This window comes from Clarias gariepinus, chromosome 6 (genome assembly GCF_024256425.1).
Source record: "Clarias gariepinus isolate MV-2021 ecotype Netherlands chromosome 6, CGAR_prim_01v2, whole genome shotgun sequence".
Lineage (NCBI taxonomy): Eukaryota > Metazoa > Chordata > Actinopteri > Siluriformes > Clariidae > Clarias > Clarias gariepinus.
In genome coordinates, this window is record NC_071105.1 from 35,626,734 (window position 1) to 35,644,167 (window position 17,434).

Genomic DNA, 17,434 nt, shown 5'->3' on the forward strand with positions numbered 1-17,434 from the left:
ACTATACTATACTGTACTTTACTATTTAATACTATTCTCTACTATCCTATTCTATACTACATCGGACTATGTGAAACATACTACATGTGACTTTTTGATTTACATTTTGATTTACTATACAGTACAGTATAGTATAGTATATAGTATATGTATAGTATACTATAGTATACTATATTGCAGCATTGTATATACTATACTATAATATAATATAATATTAGAATATTAAAATAATTAATATTAAAAGTTACACGTAGTATAGTATAAAGAAAAGTATATGTATAGTATACTATAGTATACTATAGTGTAGTATTGTATAGTATAGTATATACTATACTATACTATAATATTATTTATTTACTATATTATACTATACTATACTACTGTATACTAGAATAATCGTATACTATAGTATACTGTATAGTAAATCAAAATGTAAATCAAAAAGTTCCAACTTACAAATAGCAAAGAAAATGTACAAATATTACAGAATAAAAACATACTAAATAAAAACAATAACAACTGTGTGACACTCGACACAACGATGCCATGCATGTTTGTAGTTTGTTTGTTTACGAATAACTTAGTGTTTATTGGTGAGGCCTGAGAAAAGACAAAATCTGAGTATATGCATAAAACCTTCAGCCCACATGTCTCCCTGTTTCCACTGTTACAGTTACATACATTCTGTTATACGATTGGACACATGTATAAGCTCGTGTGGTTTTCCTTCCTCTCTATTGGTCGTTTTAGGTGTCAGTCTAACCCCTTTAACATTCGCATTCCATGTGTAGGGGGCGGGGCTGACGTTTCGTTAGGAGGAAAAAAAAAAACCTAACACAGACGCCATTTTGAATCCTGTATGCACGTAGACTTGTGTTGTTTTCGTTCTCCCACCCGTATTCCTTAGCATCCGTCCTCCTCCTCCTTTTGCAGTGAAAGGCTTGGACCAATCCGGAAGCGGGTCGGTGATTAGTCTTAGCCAATCACAAATCAGGAGGCGGGGTTTCTATGGAATACGGGTGCACGTATTCCCTGACTGAGGAGAGCGAAGATGGTTTAGTGGAGAGACTTTGATGCGGGAATTTTTCTTCTTTTTTGTCAAGCAAGTCGCGTTGAAAGTCATACCGAGGGACGTACGGGAAGACGCTTAAGGAGTTCTCTGAGGGGGTTATGAGAGGAATTTTGTTGTTTTAGTGTGCGGGGTTTGTTTTTTTGGGGGAAAATATTTGGACATGGCAGCTCGTGCTTTTGGTCGGGGCGCGAGACACTTTTATTGAGGGTTGTTAGCTAGCGAGCTAGCCGAGACGCGGGGTTTTAACGTAAACGCTGAAAAGTTGGATTTTACAGAGTGTAAGAATCGTCAAACATCAATTTTTCCGAAGGTTTGGTTTACCATCGACGACAGAACACATTTTTTGGATGTCTAAATGCGGTTTGGGAGATAAATCCTGTCTCCTCGCTGTGTCCCCCCCACCTTTCCCTTCTTATGGACCGGGTTGCTATGGATGATTTACCCGAGTGGACACCTTCAGACTAAGATTTTTTTAAATATATATTTTTTTCTATATAACCCGATATTATGGACTATACTAGTTTTTAGGATTAACTCTGAAACTGGATATCATTGCAAACATTTATTTATGAACTTGTAACTTGAGAAGAAAGACAGACAGAAAGAAAGAGGACAAAAAAAATCTGACTTCAAACTATCATTTAAGAAGAAGAAGGAAAAAAACTAATAAAATAGTTGTTTTATTATGTTGTTAATAATAATAAGTACCATGAATTTAGTCAGGTGGAAACGTTTCTCTTTGAGAAATGGATGGGACAGACTGATTCATGTCCAAGTCTAGTCACCACTTTTTAAACAAACAAACATTTATTATTATTTTAAAATTACTTATAACTTATAAGTTACGATAAAGTCTAAGATTGATCCTGAACTTAAAAAAAAACAAATAAGGATGTTTTTTATTTGTTGTGTGGACTGTTTTATATCTCACATTGGATCAGTGAAGCTGAAGATGCTTTAGTGAAGATCCTTGATATCACTGGCGCTTCATGAACATTCGGAAGAAAATACTCAAAAAAGAGACAGGTCTATCTTCATCTTTATCGTAAGCAGGAGCAGCATCGTTGGTGCATGATTTGTTTCGGATTTAATCCCGAACTGAGGATTAAACCATCAGCCTGAAGATGGGATCTGCGACCAAACTTGCGTTTGCCGTTTTCCTCATCTCCTGCTCATCAGGTGGGTGTATAAATCAATAACATCTAAATAAAGGAATAGAATATAGAATATTTTTATTTCAGAATGGAACATCTCATGGACTGCAGTGTGCACGCGACACGAAGTCCACGATCACTCAAATTTTAAGCAGTGCATTTCCCACTTCTTGAATCATACATTGCTAAAATATCCCAACCTTTATTATTATAAAAACAAGAGATTTCTTCTTGATGATAGATGCATCGTTGACATAAAACCAACCTTTTCTGTCTTTAGGTGGCATCGCTTTTGTACTGATCGCCAGCTGCAGAGTTACAGCATTAACATTGATCTGTAATGTGTATATATATATATATATATATATATATATATATAAACTGCAGTTTTAGGACTGTTTTTGTGAAACGTAAGTCATAAAGGTTTGTGTAACCTTTGTGGACCGCTTTGGACATAAGGAGAAGAAGAAAAGGGCAACTTTATACCTGGTGCCTAGCCCACTAATAACCCAGTGCATATGTTAGGGCTCAGCTACTCTTATTCACACACCAGTATCTGATATCGCACCATATTATGTGATGTAAGCCTGTTCGACTTTCCAGAAAAACTATAATGATTTTGATCAGGTGTTCAGACAGATGCCTGTTGTCTGTCTGAAAAATATTCGCCTCTATAAACTTGTACTCAGAATCAGTCATTTGATATTATTTTTATCATTCAATTATAAAAATTAGTCTCTTAAATGTTCATGAAACACCTGCATTCCAATACTACTGATTTTTGGTAATGTTTTGATGATTTCCCTGTTTTGCCGGTTTTGCACACGCTTTTATTCGCCTTGAAACATACTAAGACGTTTATGTTGTGCAAAGTTAAACAAAACAATGCACCTGTTTTAGATTGAAGTCAGAGTAAGTACATTACTGAAGCAGTGTACGACTAAGGGCGACCTGCTGGTCTAAAATACTCACAACTCACAATCCACTCCGGCCAAGCACTGAGCACCTTACGTATACAAAAACAAACAAACAAAAAAAACAGTCAGGCATGTAATTTTTAATCAGACTTTTCTGTAAACTTTGATAACACAAAACTGCATCGCACTTCGGAACTACTGATAATGTAAAAATATCATGTTATAGAAGGAATGAGTGTATCTTAATTTAATACAGGTGTAAGAAATGTACACCGTAAACATAAAACTCGTCATACACAAGAAAAATGTTTAGGTTTCTTGGTTGGTCAGTTATGACCAAGAAATGTGCTTTATGTACAAATTTTAAGAAAATAAAACAAAAAAATTTATTTAGTTGAATGAATTTTTATTTGTATAGCACTTTTAACAATGGCGATTGTCTCAAAGCAGCTTTACAGGATCAAAAAATTGATGCAAAAAATTCAAAAAAATCTGAGGAAATGTGTATAACTATATATAATATGTAAAACACATTTTTGTCCCTGGGTGGATAACTGCTGCAGAAAGCTAATGCACTTTATTAAATTTAAAACGTAGCTAGTAGCGTTGCAAGTTTCACACGTTGCAAGATTACTGCTGGGTTGTCGTGTTTACACCACAAATTTTATCAATTAATACATTCTTTATCGGTTAAATTTTTAATGACAATTAACTGATTAAGAATCAACCGTTAACGGCTCTACTAGTAATCATTAAAAACATCCACATGTGCAATTTCATGGCTGCTGTGTAAAACCTGATGCACGTAATCAAAGCTCAGTGTAGTGGACTGTGAGTGATTAATAACTATTAAGGAGGTTCCTAATTTCAGTGTTTGATTGAGGTGAGTGAGTGTTAATGCGCCACTATGATGTGTGTCATTAATGATTCTGTAATCATTGTACTTTATACATGTACTGCAATCACAGCCACATTTGCATTACAGCATAGGGCAGACATTATACATTTTTATCTCATTATACATTTAAGGTCCTCGGCTGGAGGGCCCAAAAGTGGCTGATTATAAGTGGCTCGTACTGATTTCTGTTCATCTGTAATGTTGCACGCACTCCTGTTATATTTGTCTGCGTCATCACAGCACCAACACTGATGTTGCATCAATAAACCAATCAAGCATCTGGACTCGCACCTTGCCAGGGACATGTTGTAAGTCTGTGATATCTGTAGTCTAGGGGTTTGTCTTGGCAGGGCTAGGGGTGTAAGACAAGTTTCCCCAACTTGCCTTTGTTGTATTCATTCAGCTGAGACATATTTGGCATCCAAATTATCCTTCTTCACTTGTGCACTTGTCTCGATTTGATTTTTGTATTTGCCTTTAATAACAGTATCTCATAATGGTTTATGTTACTGTAAATTCTTGTCTTTTGTGCGCACATGCGAGTTTGTTTGAGGCCAACATCTGGATCACTAGCATCCCTGGAAGCTGTTACTTCACAAACAGATCAGAAACATTTACAATTACAATCCCGCAATTACAGGAGTCTAGACGTTCAAGACCAAGCCGAATATGTTAATGATGTGGAAGTAGGCGATATAAGTTGACTCCTGATTTTTAATTTTTTTTGTATTTAAAGAAAAAAAAAATTTATAAACGCTTATCGTGCTTTAAATTGCAAGCTTTTAAAACCTGATTGTGAATAAGGTTTGCGTACACCGTGTAACATCTGACAATAAGGAAACTCGTTTCTGGCGAGGGGTCAACAGGTTGATCTCAAACACGGCGTTGATAACGCTTCAGTGCGTTTTTACTCTCAGGGTGTGCAGCGTGTTGTTCGTCCGACCCTCCCCGAGTTGTGTTTGTGTGTGCGCGAGTGTGAGAGGAACAAAGAGAAAGACATGTGTGTCGTCGTATCTGTGGAGTTGGAGCAATGCCCAGAACAAGGTTAATTACACTTTCACTCTTCTGATAGAGAGAGAGAGAGGACGGGATTAGATAGTGACAGAAGAAGGTGATTTACAGAAGAGAGATGTTTACAAGACACACAGGAACATGTACTTTTATTGTATTTTATTGCATTGCATTGTATTTGTTTACTTATTTATATATTTGGATCCTGCCTCAGAGTGCGATTGCATGCGTGTGTGTGTGTTTATACAAAGGATATGTAACACGAGGTGAAAGTTTTTAAAGAAACATGCAGCGTCTCATACAGCTTAACCTCAGACCGAGCTTAGGTCAGTACACAGAGACTCGATTTGAGCATCCTAAAGGAAACTGCATGATCGTACGTGACCGTGAGAGCTTGATCGCTCTCTGTGCAGATTAGCAGAGCTCCTCAGCGTTGATCTTAAATAGCTGGGGTTGCTGTTAGTGCAATGAGTATCATCCTCTTTTTAACGTAAGCCCACAGAGCTTCCTCCGGCACATGCCAAGGTTAAGAGAGCTCAGAAAATACCAGATCTCTAACACACACACACACACTCACAGAAAGGCTTCTAAGCTTCTAAGGGTTATTGTCAGTGTACAGATGTCCTCATCGTAACAATTTGAAAAACATTCAAAGTCTATTCAAAGAAAATAAGTCATTTAAGTCTTTTTAAGGTTGTTGTTGTTATTATTATAATGACTTTATGCATTGCCTTGACAAAAAAAAAAATGCACACTGTCATTCAGTCACCTTTAGCTTTGATTATGGCATACAAGTGTGGTGTCCAGTTCATGTGTGACAATGATTCCTCATTCTCCCAAAACCACTCTTTCACAATCTTGAATCCTGGAATAAACCCTGTGGCATCAGGAAATTAAAAAAAATACTCAATAGATGTGATAATCTGGTCATTCAGTACATTCAGGATTAAGCAACCCCAGATCAATAACACCGCCAGAGGTGTAGTAGAGGCTTGAACAGTGGACACTATGCATGATGGGTGCATCGATTCATATGCTTCGTTTCTTACCCTGAAGCACCCATCGCTCTTGGAATATGCTCCATCTGGACCTTTTGCTTGAAAAGTCCAATCTTTATGCTCCCTAGCTTAGTCTCGCTAACAACAGTTTTTCATGTGTTGTTTTTTTTTTTTTTTTATGTCCACACAGCTGTTTTGTCCCAGTCCTGTGAGTTCTCATCATGCTGTATGTGTGGGTCTTACTTTTACTGTTAAACATAGTTCTGATATGACACAGCTTGATCTGCTTGATGGCTAGGCCAGTAGACCAGTAGGCTGTGCATGTCGCTTGTACTGGAATTTTTGTAGGACAGGTTTCAGTCTCAACAACAGAAACTCCAACATCCTTGTCTCGGCCGGCTTGTTATGCCACGTCGGATTGGACATAGACAGCAGCGCGTACTTTCACTTCCTTCTTTTTCCTGTTTGACAGAAAGCTTCGACTTTTCCGACAAACCAGGTGAACAAAGTGTAGTTTCATCTGTAATTTTGGGGTGATTAGTGAACAGGTGACAGGGTGAAGAATGTCCACGTGGGGTTCTGGTTCTGGCTCTTGTAAACCACCTCCACCACTCTTACCCTTTTGCCCGGCCCCCACCTTTTGAATTCCTGTGCTAAGAGCAGGAGCCCCAAAGGAGCAGAGCGTCACTCGGCAGCTGTAAGAGGGGATAAAACAGATGCAGTGCTAACACGCGCTCTTTCTCTCTCTCTCTCTCTCTCTCTCGTCTCCAGCCTTTCCGGCTCCACTCTGTCCAGGTCAGAAGGGCAAAGCTCTGGCATGTGCCTATATTAAATTCTCCTAATCGCCACTTTTTTTTTTTCCTTTCACCTACCTGGTTTAGAATATTAAGGTCTATATTTTGACGGATAATGAACACTAAAAGTGAGCATGCTTAAAAATAATGGCCCGGCTGCTAGATCTTTTTATGCTACATCATTAAAGGTAGAGCGAACCAGCTAAAGTTTGAGAGCTAACAGGATTGTAGTTAGATATCAGATCAGCCGTGACGTACTTGTATATTATGTCGTGATGGGTATGTATAGGATTTTACCACATTGACAATGTAAACTTGTTGTGGCAGCATTCACAAATACACCGTTTCAGCACTGCGACCTGGAGCCGTTTCACACTCGGAAAGATCACAGAGCCGATCTGCAGAATCTCACAAGTGTGATATTTGTGTGTGTGTATGTGTGGGAGAGAAAAAGAGCGAAGTTGTTGGTGTGAAAGGAAGCAGACCAGCCTGCCAGCGCCAGCGTATTCCTCGTGTGTTTATGTGTTGGCAGCCTTTGCCTGCGTGTGTGGGCGTGCGTATATTCAAGGGTCCGGAACAGCGCATTCGGAGGCACTCGAGGACGGCGTTAGAGGAAAGAGGGAAAAAAAAACTCGGCGGTGATTACAGAGTAGGAGCCGGGAGCGAGGCCGCACTGTTCAGAGGACACACAAGCTTTAACAGGATAATCACAGGCTCTGAGACGCTTCACGGTGGAGGGATGTGTCCGTTTTTATCAAGACTATTATTACGGGTTAGCGTTTGCCGGTTTAGATTCGATGCCCCGTCATACACGCCGTCTCAGCTGTGTCGAAACGGAGTCACGTTCCGTGCGCTGTAGAATTCTCAGGTCTGATTACCGGTAGGCTGAGGGCGTTTTTACATTAGTAGGAGCGATTGCTCTCTCCCTCCCTCCACACACCCTCGATGGCCAGCGTTCACATTATTATTTTTATTATTATTGGCTCTGTTGCCTGGTATACTTGTGTATTTACACTGTCTGATACAGCAGGTGGCACCTAATTGGTTTGTGAGACGCAGTCAAACACAACAGAAAAACTGAATAAGGGTTTTAACTTTCACACTATGCCTAAAATCATCAGTATTCTGTCAGTGCCTGGATTTGTAACTTCGCATAAACCTCTATTAATTAAAAAGGTGTGTCCTTAAAACGTTTTAGATTTACGTGAGTTTAATTAAATAAGTAAGTAATTAATTTATTTTTGGGAAGGAGTCTCCAGTGTTGGGGCATCCTAAAACAGAGGAGTCTTGTCTAAACCGAACAGCAGTGTGCGTTTGTGCTGACGTGACAAGTTGTGTTTCTTTTCATCACATTACCCCACCTAATGTTATTTTTTGTTTTTGTTGTTTTTTTTCCTGTAAGAACATGCCACAATGTTTTATTCTTTACATAATGCCTCCTTTGAAGTGACAACGAACAGATTCACTGTATGCTAAAAGTTGTCATGTAAAAGTGTTTAGGATTTCTTCTTCTTCATTTTTTTTAATTAAATTTTGTTCTCCGAGCTCAAATGCCGAACTTAATCAAGTAGATTGTGACTTTGATTAAGAAGATTAGTTAGAGATTAACCTGACTATGTTAATATTTCTGTAACGTTCCTACATTTGTGTAATGGGTTGTTTATTACACTACCAAATCGGGGGAAGGGAGGGGGGAGCTCCTCGCTAGAGGTTGATGCTCAAGTTCATAAGACGACTTGGTAATTATTACTACTACAGAAAAAACCTACAGGATCAATAATAAATAAATAAAAAAATACAAGTTATGCAAATAAAAACATAGAAAGTGTGTTTCTGGGAAGGAATTTGCTAAGATTTTGTAAAATAGTGACTGATCAGTCTGACTCGCTTAAACACCTGAGTTGGGTGTTTAGATGTGAAGCACATACACACAAACACGCACATATACACACACACACCCTTTTTTACACTCAGGTACAGGTGTTGTAAAAAGGAAAAAAATACTGAAACCACAAAATGAACTTCTCAGGGTGGAAATAACACTGCTGACACTGAGTGATTAATGCGGTTATGGTTCTGACGTGTGTGTGAGTGTGAGAGAGAGAGAAAGGTATTGAGTGCAGTTTCATCGAACATGGCAGGGAGATTAATGGGAGACGTTTTTTTTTGACTGCATATTTGCCTAGAATGTAACTGCGTAACAGGTGTATCAGGGCTCTACAAAGCGAGCGTTTTATTTTGCATCTGCGTGCACGGGGCTCTCTCATCCGCGCCAACAGTGAGAGTGCGAAGCGGCTCCCGTGGCAACGGCGGCAGTTAATGCTCGCAAAGTCATTGGATCCCTACTAGCTCATGGGTCAAAAAACATAGTATGTTGCATTTATGAAATTAATGAACTGCTGCAGAGAAAAAACTAAACCTTATTCCTACATACAACAAAAACATTTTGAACTTCGAAAAAATTAAAGATGCTGAGTTGAAGGTTACTTTCAAATAAAATACTCAATGTCTGTTGGAGTCATCCTCGAATTTATGAAATAAAAAGCCGAAATTAAATTATCCACTTATCGTTCGCCACCATCCTTTCATCGCGTGTACTGGAAAGTACAAAAAAAAATTTTTAATTGAGCTCGAAAAAAGATTAATATATTTATCATCATCGGCTACAACGTATTGGACTAGTAATCTGTAAAAAAAAATTTATAAATCTTGCTACATCTTTAATCAGTTATTATTATTATCATCATCATCATCAATAATATGGAGTAAGTGATGGCCAGGGTTAGGGTTTTCTGGAATGGTGGGGTTTTGTTGAGGGAAGTTCCCTGCAAAGGGAGTGCACTTCCTGTGAAGTGCACTTCGGAATGGAACGCAGCTTGGGACTCAAAAAACTCAATAAATCGCATGCCATTGGGTGTCGCACATCGGCGGTTGTGACGCATATTTTGAGCGGAAAAATGTAAACGCGTTTCAAATTTACAATTACATAAAAAACTAAAATAAAATCAATTTCAATTTAAAAACTCATTATTTATTTTTAAAAGCCACATGGAGCTGCAGCAGGGGGATGAAAGAGCCACATATGCGGCTCTGGAGCCACATGCGCGTTGCCGACCCCTGAACTAGACGGAAAACACGAACATGTAAAAGCGCTCGCTTTTAAAGCCGAACAAAGAGAGCTAGAGAGAGAGAGAGCGCTGCCGAGCGGCGCAGCTGTTTCACTTCATCATCCGGAGATTAGAAGTTCACATCACTACGACGCCTGGAGTCAAAAGGCCGATTCACGAGCTGCTTTTCTCTCTCTGTGTCTCTGTTCTCACAAACAGATGTGCTGTCTCAATTCGTAGCAGCTCACATTAACAGAAACGTCCGTCCTGCTGAGGTTTTCGCGCGGTTGTGTGAGTGAGGCGCCACAGAAGTCTTTTACGGTTTATTTATGGTCCAGCTCCAGTGTGCAGATCATCCTCATAAAATGCCGGTCGTAGTCGTAGGTTTCGAGTCTGTTCTGTCTTTATTCTCCGTTAGATTGCCACATAGTCGATGAGTGTAGTGCAGGAAGAGTCTGTGTGTGTGTCTGAGAGAGAGGGAGGTTGGCGGTGGTAACTGCTGGAGAGGGTGAGATTAATGGCTTAAGGTGTTATGACAGTACAGCGCGAGTGTGAGATCGAGCAGTTAATGGATGACTGTAGTGTGTGACGGAGTAAATGAGACCATTTCCTCTTCACAGAGCCTCGGGTTAAGCGTTTAAGGTGCTGGAACTGTGTGTGAAATGTGTCCTTGTGACTGCCGAGTGTGTCTGTGTGTGACAGAGAGGGAGTGAGAGAAAATGGAAAGGGATATACGCACGCGCGCACACACACACACACACACACACACACACAGGGAGAAATAAAAATAAAAAGATGCATGCACAGAGAGAGAAACAGCAAAAGAGGTACAGAGACTGAAAAAAGAGAGCAACATACACATAATGGAGAGACAGAGAAAGACACAGTGAAAGAAAGAGAAAAGCAAAGAAGGAGAGACATGGTCAGAGGTAGACACTTTCAAAGAGGGAAGAGAGACAGCAAGCCAGAGGAAGGGAGATGGATAAAGAGAAAGATTCACAGAGAGAAAGGGAATAAAGCGGAGAGGCGGTCAGAGACAGAAACGCGGTATCATGGAGAAAGGAAGCGCAAGTGAGAGAGAGGGAGGAACACAGACACCAAGAGAGGTAAATAAAGGAAGATGGAGGCAATGAAAGAGAGAGACACAAAGTTTAAAGTACAAATTAACAAAGAATAAAAAAAAATTTTCTGCCTCATGCACACGGGCCGCTGCTCCGACTAAAATTTCTCCTTTTCTAAATTACATCTTAGTACGATTTTTTTTCAAATGTTCAAGCTTTTTATTAAATATTTTTTTAGTGTTGCATTTGTTTGCTGTTTCTTTTTAGGTTTTCAAAGTGTTCAAGGATCTTTCTGCCATCAGCTCAAGCCAAATCAAAATGTTAGTCTTTTTAACCTTCTCAGGAGGCGAAAGTTTGTCCGTTTTCCTCCCTCACTCGCGGCAAGGTTGCGCGCGCTTTCAGTTATGTATTCAGGTATTTTTAAACATGCTTCTGAGCTGCTTCTCTTGAATACTGTCTCTCGAGGGTCAATACTACATTATACTGGCATGTGTGTTTTGTAAGTTTTAAAAACTTTTTCTTTCTGTTTTTTCCTCTCCTACCCCACCAAGCTAATTTAATTTTCCCCCGAATGTGACCTCATAAAAGATCATCCTTCTCCCAGGCTTGTTGTTCGCTCTGGAGCGCTCTCATTTTTACATTAAGACCGAAAGTGCGTTTGGAGGAAGAGTGAAATAAAGGGAGTTTAAGGTATGAGAGGGAATTTTGGCTGGAGCATTATTACACACACACTATTTAGGCGAGCTCTGAGGCTCGGGTTAACTTTTTTTTTTTTAAAGTAAAGAAAGTTAAAAGAAACAGTAAAATATGTGACTTTTAAATTTGTGACTTTGCTGCATGACTTAGGAATCTGTGATCACTCATGACACTGTAAAGTTCTTTTTTGAATGTAAATTGAATCCAACCAAATCAAAAACTGTCCAGAGTCGATCATTAAGAACGTTGTGAGAGGAAAGCACACGAGAGTGAAAACATTTAGCTGAAATCTTCCTAGATTGATGTACAGTGCCGATTCACGATCAAGGACGTCTACATAAAAGCGTCCTTTATGTGAGAACGATGCAGCTGAATTTCTGCGCTGTTCCTGCAAACGTTCTCAAAAACACCAATAAAAAAAAACTGTAGCGTAATAGTATTTCCAAATTCCATAACCTCAAACAACATGGATAAATATTTCTTTTTTTTTAAGGTGTTTTCCTGATGCCTGGTTTTGTGATCAGCATCTATGGGTTTGAACTTGTGCACAAAAGACTGCGTTAATTCTGCACATTCTAGGCTTAGGCTGCTCTGTCTAGCACTTTTTCTTTTTAGGAAGGCCATCTCCCATGGTTTTGTGTTTCATTTCTGCTGATTCTCCCAGCTCCTAATGAAGTGGCTGTGCACTTTCAAGCTAGCACTGTACCAGGATTCACACAATGCCCACTAAATTATCCTGCTTAACAGTTCAGGTCCTTAACTCGCCCTCCCTTAACCATGTTTACTTCACGGCAGGCTGCGTTAAAATCCGCTTGTGTTTGTTAAAGGGCTGCGCGGCACCGTGTTCTGCTACGGTACACCAGAGGAATGAATGCTATGTGCAGCTCGAGTGGCTTGAAGGGCAGCAAGCAGGAATGTGCAGAGCTATTGAGGGTACAGTAGAGGGGCAGATCTCGAGACGAGGGTGAAGGTCAGCGATTAGGTTTATGGCTCACTGTTAGCGCCTAGGATGAAGTATGACCGTGTTATCTAACGCTGCACTGTCGCCGCCGCTATTTTAGCCAAGTGTTTTACGTGTGTGGTGTTCAGATGTGGTCGATTTGAATGTGTGGATAGCAGAGGGCAGTATTCGTGTGTAGATTTACTGTAGGTACATGCCGTCGGTTTAAAGTGTCAGTGTTTAGGTTTGGATCTGTGGTGTTTGGATTAGATTGTCAGTGTTTAGACTTGGTTACGTGGTGTTGATGTGCAGTATTAGGGTTTAGACGTGGTTATGGTGTCCGACGCATTTAGCTGTGGGTGTCTGGTGTTGGTTGGAAGTATCAGTGTTTAGATTTGGTTATGCAAATTTTGGTGTACAGTATCAGTGTTTAGATTTGGGTCATGGTGCTTGGAGTAATGTCAGTGTTTTAGATTCAGATATGTGGCATTTGGAGTACAGTATTTGTGTAGGTGGTCTTGTAGTGTTGATGTGGAGTATCAGGGTTTAGACGTTATGGTGTGTCGACGTATAGAATTAATGGTTAGATTTTGGTGTGTTGGCTTTTGGTAGTACCAGTCTTTAAATTTGGTATTGTGGTGTTTAAAATATAGTTACAGTCAGTTTCTATGGAGTACAGTGTCAGTGTTTAGCTGACACTTAGATTTGGGTTATGGAGTCTGTATATTTGTGTCAGTGTGTCAGTATTTACACTCTAAATATTGACGCACTGTGCCAAACCCCATAATTCAAATCTAAACACTGATATTGTACAACAAACGCCATAACCCAGGTCTAAACACAGACACACTGGGCTAGAACACCATAACTTGGATCTAAACACTGACACACAGTGCCAAACGCAAATCTAAACACTGCTACTATACACCAAACATTGGCACAGTATGTCAGTGGTTAGATTTGGTTATGCAAAGTTTGGTGTACATTATGAGTGTTTATATTTGGGTATCCTGGTGTATAATATCACTGTTTAGATTTGGGTAACCTGGTGTCTTAAAGGGGATTGTTAGGCTTTAGACTTGGTCATGTGGTGTTGATGTACAGGATTAAATTCAAATAAAAAAATTTATTTGTCACATACACAGTACGATATGCAGTGAAATGCTTATGAGACCGCCGGTGACCTTAAAAAGAAAATAAAAAAACTATATATAAGGAATAAATATTAATAAAAAGAAATAAAATACAAAGGAAAATAAATTTAACTAGTAAAATAAACAAACTGTACAGTTAAGGGCATGTAATAAATATCACAAAATATAGAATATAGGAATATGGGGGGGGAATATATATAAAAATTTTAACATGTTTTAAAGTGGCATTAAAATGTTTTAAAGTGCAAAGTGTCATGTGCGATGGCAGATAAACATGTATTGTATAAAGTGACTTATGAAAAGTGACATGTGCAATGGCTTCAGATATGTAAATATGTATTGCATGAATGTGTCCATGATTGTCCAGACAGTGTCAGTGTTTAAAAGATATTACTCCTGTGTGGTGTGATGTGATTGAGAGACCTTATCGCCTGCGGGAAGAAGCTCCTCCTCAGTCTCTCTGTGTTGGCCTTCAGGGAGCGGAATTACTTCCCAGACCGCAACAGAGAAAACAGTCCATTGTTGGGATGGCTGAGGTCCTTCACAATCTTCCTGGCCTTGGTCCAGCATCGCTTGCTGTAGGACAAGTGCAGGTCAGGGAGCTCGGTGCGGATGATGCGCTCAGCTGATCGCACCACCCTCTATAGAGCTCGTCTGTCCTGCCTGGTGCTGTTTCCAAACCAGGTCGTAATGTTTCCCGTCAGGATGCTCTCGATGGTACAGGAGTAGAAATTCCTGAGCATCTAGAGGGCAGTCTAAAGTCTCTCAAGCGTCTGAGGTGGTAGAGACGCTGCCGGGCCTTTTTTACCACGGTGTTGATGTGACAGGACCATGACAGGTCCTGCGTGATGTGAACACCGAGGTATCGGAAGCTGTCCACTCTCTCCACTGGGCTCCTGTTGATGATGGGGGTCTGGTAGTTCCTCTCCTGCTTTGTACTAAAGTCAGTTGTGGTTAGATTTGGGTATGTGGGCTTTTGTTATGGCAATACCATTCTGTAAATTTGGTAAAGTATTTTTTGAGATAGTTTAAGTGGTTAGGTTTGGGTTTGCAGTAATTTTGAGTACAATGTCAGTAATTAGCTGCTATTGGTTTCTAGATTTTTGTTAATATCAGTGTTTAGATTTGGGCGTGTGGTGGTATTGAGAGGCGTCACAGTATAGATTTGGTTAGCAGTCTGTCGTCGTACTGTCTCTATGTTCAGATTTGGGTATGTAATATATATTTTGTACTATATCGTTTAAGGTTTGCGTGTTTGGTGTCGGTTGTACAGTATTGGTGTTTAGATTTGGGTATTTGGTTTCAGCCATGCACGGTTGGTGTTTGGAGTAGGGTTTCACTTGGGTGTTTTGTGGCGGGACAGCTGCCGCTCTGCAGTGTAATTGAAGTGGAGACTGATTGGCTGCGCTGCATTCCAGCCTGGATTAAGAGATCGGATTCTGCGGCCGTGTTCTGCTCTTTACTGGCCCTGTGGAAGGAGTGCTGCCTTTCAACCTTTCCCTGTTTTTTCTCTCTCTCCTTCTCTCTCTCTCTCCCTGTGATAATGTGTGTAAATGTTTCTGATTTTCTTTTTTTCAAGAAAAAATAAAAGTTTGCTTATAAATTCTATTTGTTGTTTATTTCTTTTTCATTGCGCTTCTTTTCTAAAGAGTTCCTGTTGAGGTGTCATGGTGTCTTGACTCACGGATACGTCGAGGAGAATATTTTGTTTTAGGATTGCTATTGCTACCAGGCGGCGTTTCATAAGCGCATATGCCGTGTTTCTTTCAGGGAATGACAGGAACATGCTTCTGCGTGTTTTCTTTCTTTCTTTGGTTCATGTCCTCTTATTCAATTAAAGAGCCGCATGGACTTTTTGTTTTTGTTTAGTTTTTTTTCTTTCCCTGAGACGCATTACAGAACCTGACGCGACAAAGAGACGTGTATTAAAGGCAAAAAAGTGGAGTTCTCAAGAAATATTCCCGATTAGGATGCCAAATATTTTGATTAAGATAAAGTAGGAAATATTTTTCTTCCCTCCATTGTTGTCTTGAATGTCCCGTGTCCATTTCAAACACACTCTTATCCACAGAGTGGCTTCCATGAGGCCATTTGCCGGCCCAGTCTCTCTGGAGCTGCCTGGGTTAAGTGCTTCCCTTGAGGGCACAATAACAGCAGCAGGATGCTATCAATCAGCGTCGAAAAAGTTCATGACTTTCGCTGGGTCTGGGTCAAGCTCCCGTGGCTTCACGACTCCCGCCGGTAAATGCAGTAAAATGCCAGTTATTAACATAGCGCCAGTGCTTTTGGATGTAAGTACGACATTAGTGTGATGTACGTCTATTTTTTTCCGGGACGCCTGAGCATCCAGACAGCCAGTCGTCTTGGGATGTACAAAACGCAGGCACAAGCTCTGTTGTCGAGAGAGGTCAGAGGTAAAATGAGCAAACTGCTTCAAGCTGACTAGAAAGCTGATATGATAAGTTGAGTAGCCACTCTTTATATCTGTGTTTAGCTGAAAAGCATTGATAGGGCAGAGAATCTCACTTTAGTCAGACCAATGTGAACCAATCTGATGGCTTTTCACGTAGCTTTTTGTGGATTTATACAATAGGAAACGAATAAAACATGGTTTACACCCGTCTGTTGATTATTTAGGACGTTGCATTTCCAGGCAACACAACTATAAGAACTGAGCCGAGGTTTGTTAGTTGATGATTTTTGTGTTAAAAAACGCAAAAAAAAACTGAACGATCTGGAGCGATTACAACTAGGGTTCACCTGCTTTCTCATCATCTTAGTTTGCTTTCTTCTTGCATCTTTCATTTGAAAAGTTTCTCTTCTCTTTCTTTTCTTCGCGTGGTCCCTTTTTGTAAACATATGGTGCAACTCCAGGCCCGAATGGAGGTCTTTTGTGCATGTTGAATTATTAAGTGTGGTCAAAGATGTCTGTCAGCAGAAACCTTAAACAGCTCGGAGACTCCTCGTCCCCAGCACTCGTCCCCTCTCCAGTCGCCATCGTAATACAACCCCCACCTCTTGCTCTCTCTTCCCTTTCTCCTTTTTCTTCTGTCTCTGTCTCGGTTTCTGTCTGAGACAACAAAAACACACAGAGACAGACTTTTAAGTCAAACACACATTATCAGCAGTTCACACTGTGACAGTTTAAACTGGAGGTGATGTTAAACTGGTGATTCTCCAACACTGCTGTTTAATTCAAGTCCCTTTTAGACAAGGGGACACTCAGTGGGCGTCCCGTACTTTTTGCTATCAGTTGGTGTGTATGGTGTAATGGCTGAGTCTAATTGTCTTATTTTGGCTTTTTGACTGACAAAAGGCCTGCATAATGCCAAGCTGTCAGAGAAACGCTGCTTCGATCCGGCTGCTCTACTCCGCTTTAACGAGAGCCAGGCCGTCTCTCTCTCTCTCTCTCTCTCTCTCTCTCTCTCTCTCTCGATGCCAGGACAGCATAATTGGAGCTGAACCCAGGTGTAATTCCTCTGTTGGCAGTTTCAATGTCAGCGTTGAGATCAGGCCATCCTAGTGTATAATTTAGGAACAGCACAATCCTGAAGCTACCATGATTGGACTTTGGTTAATTGGAAGACTTTCTATATTCTATAGAATTTTTTATAAATATGTTAATCACATCG

At 40.1% G+C, this 17,434-nt stretch overlaps 1 protein-coding gene across 1 annotated transcript in view; it reads left to right on the forward strand.

Annotated features, from left to right (window-relative positions):
* The first annotated feature begins 1,032 nt into the window (after nt 1-1,032).
* acvr2ab (activin A receptor type 2Ab) overlaps nt 1,033-17,434 on the forward strand; it is a 46,098-nt gene continuing 29,696 nt past the window's right edge. The window contains exon 1 of the mRNA XM_053498426.1: nt 1,033-2,251. Within this exon, the coding sequence (XP_053354401.1) occupies nt 2,197-2,251 (55 nt within the window). The 5' untranslated portion in view covers nt 1,033-2,196. The remainder of the gene's footprint in view (nt 2,252-17,434) is intronic.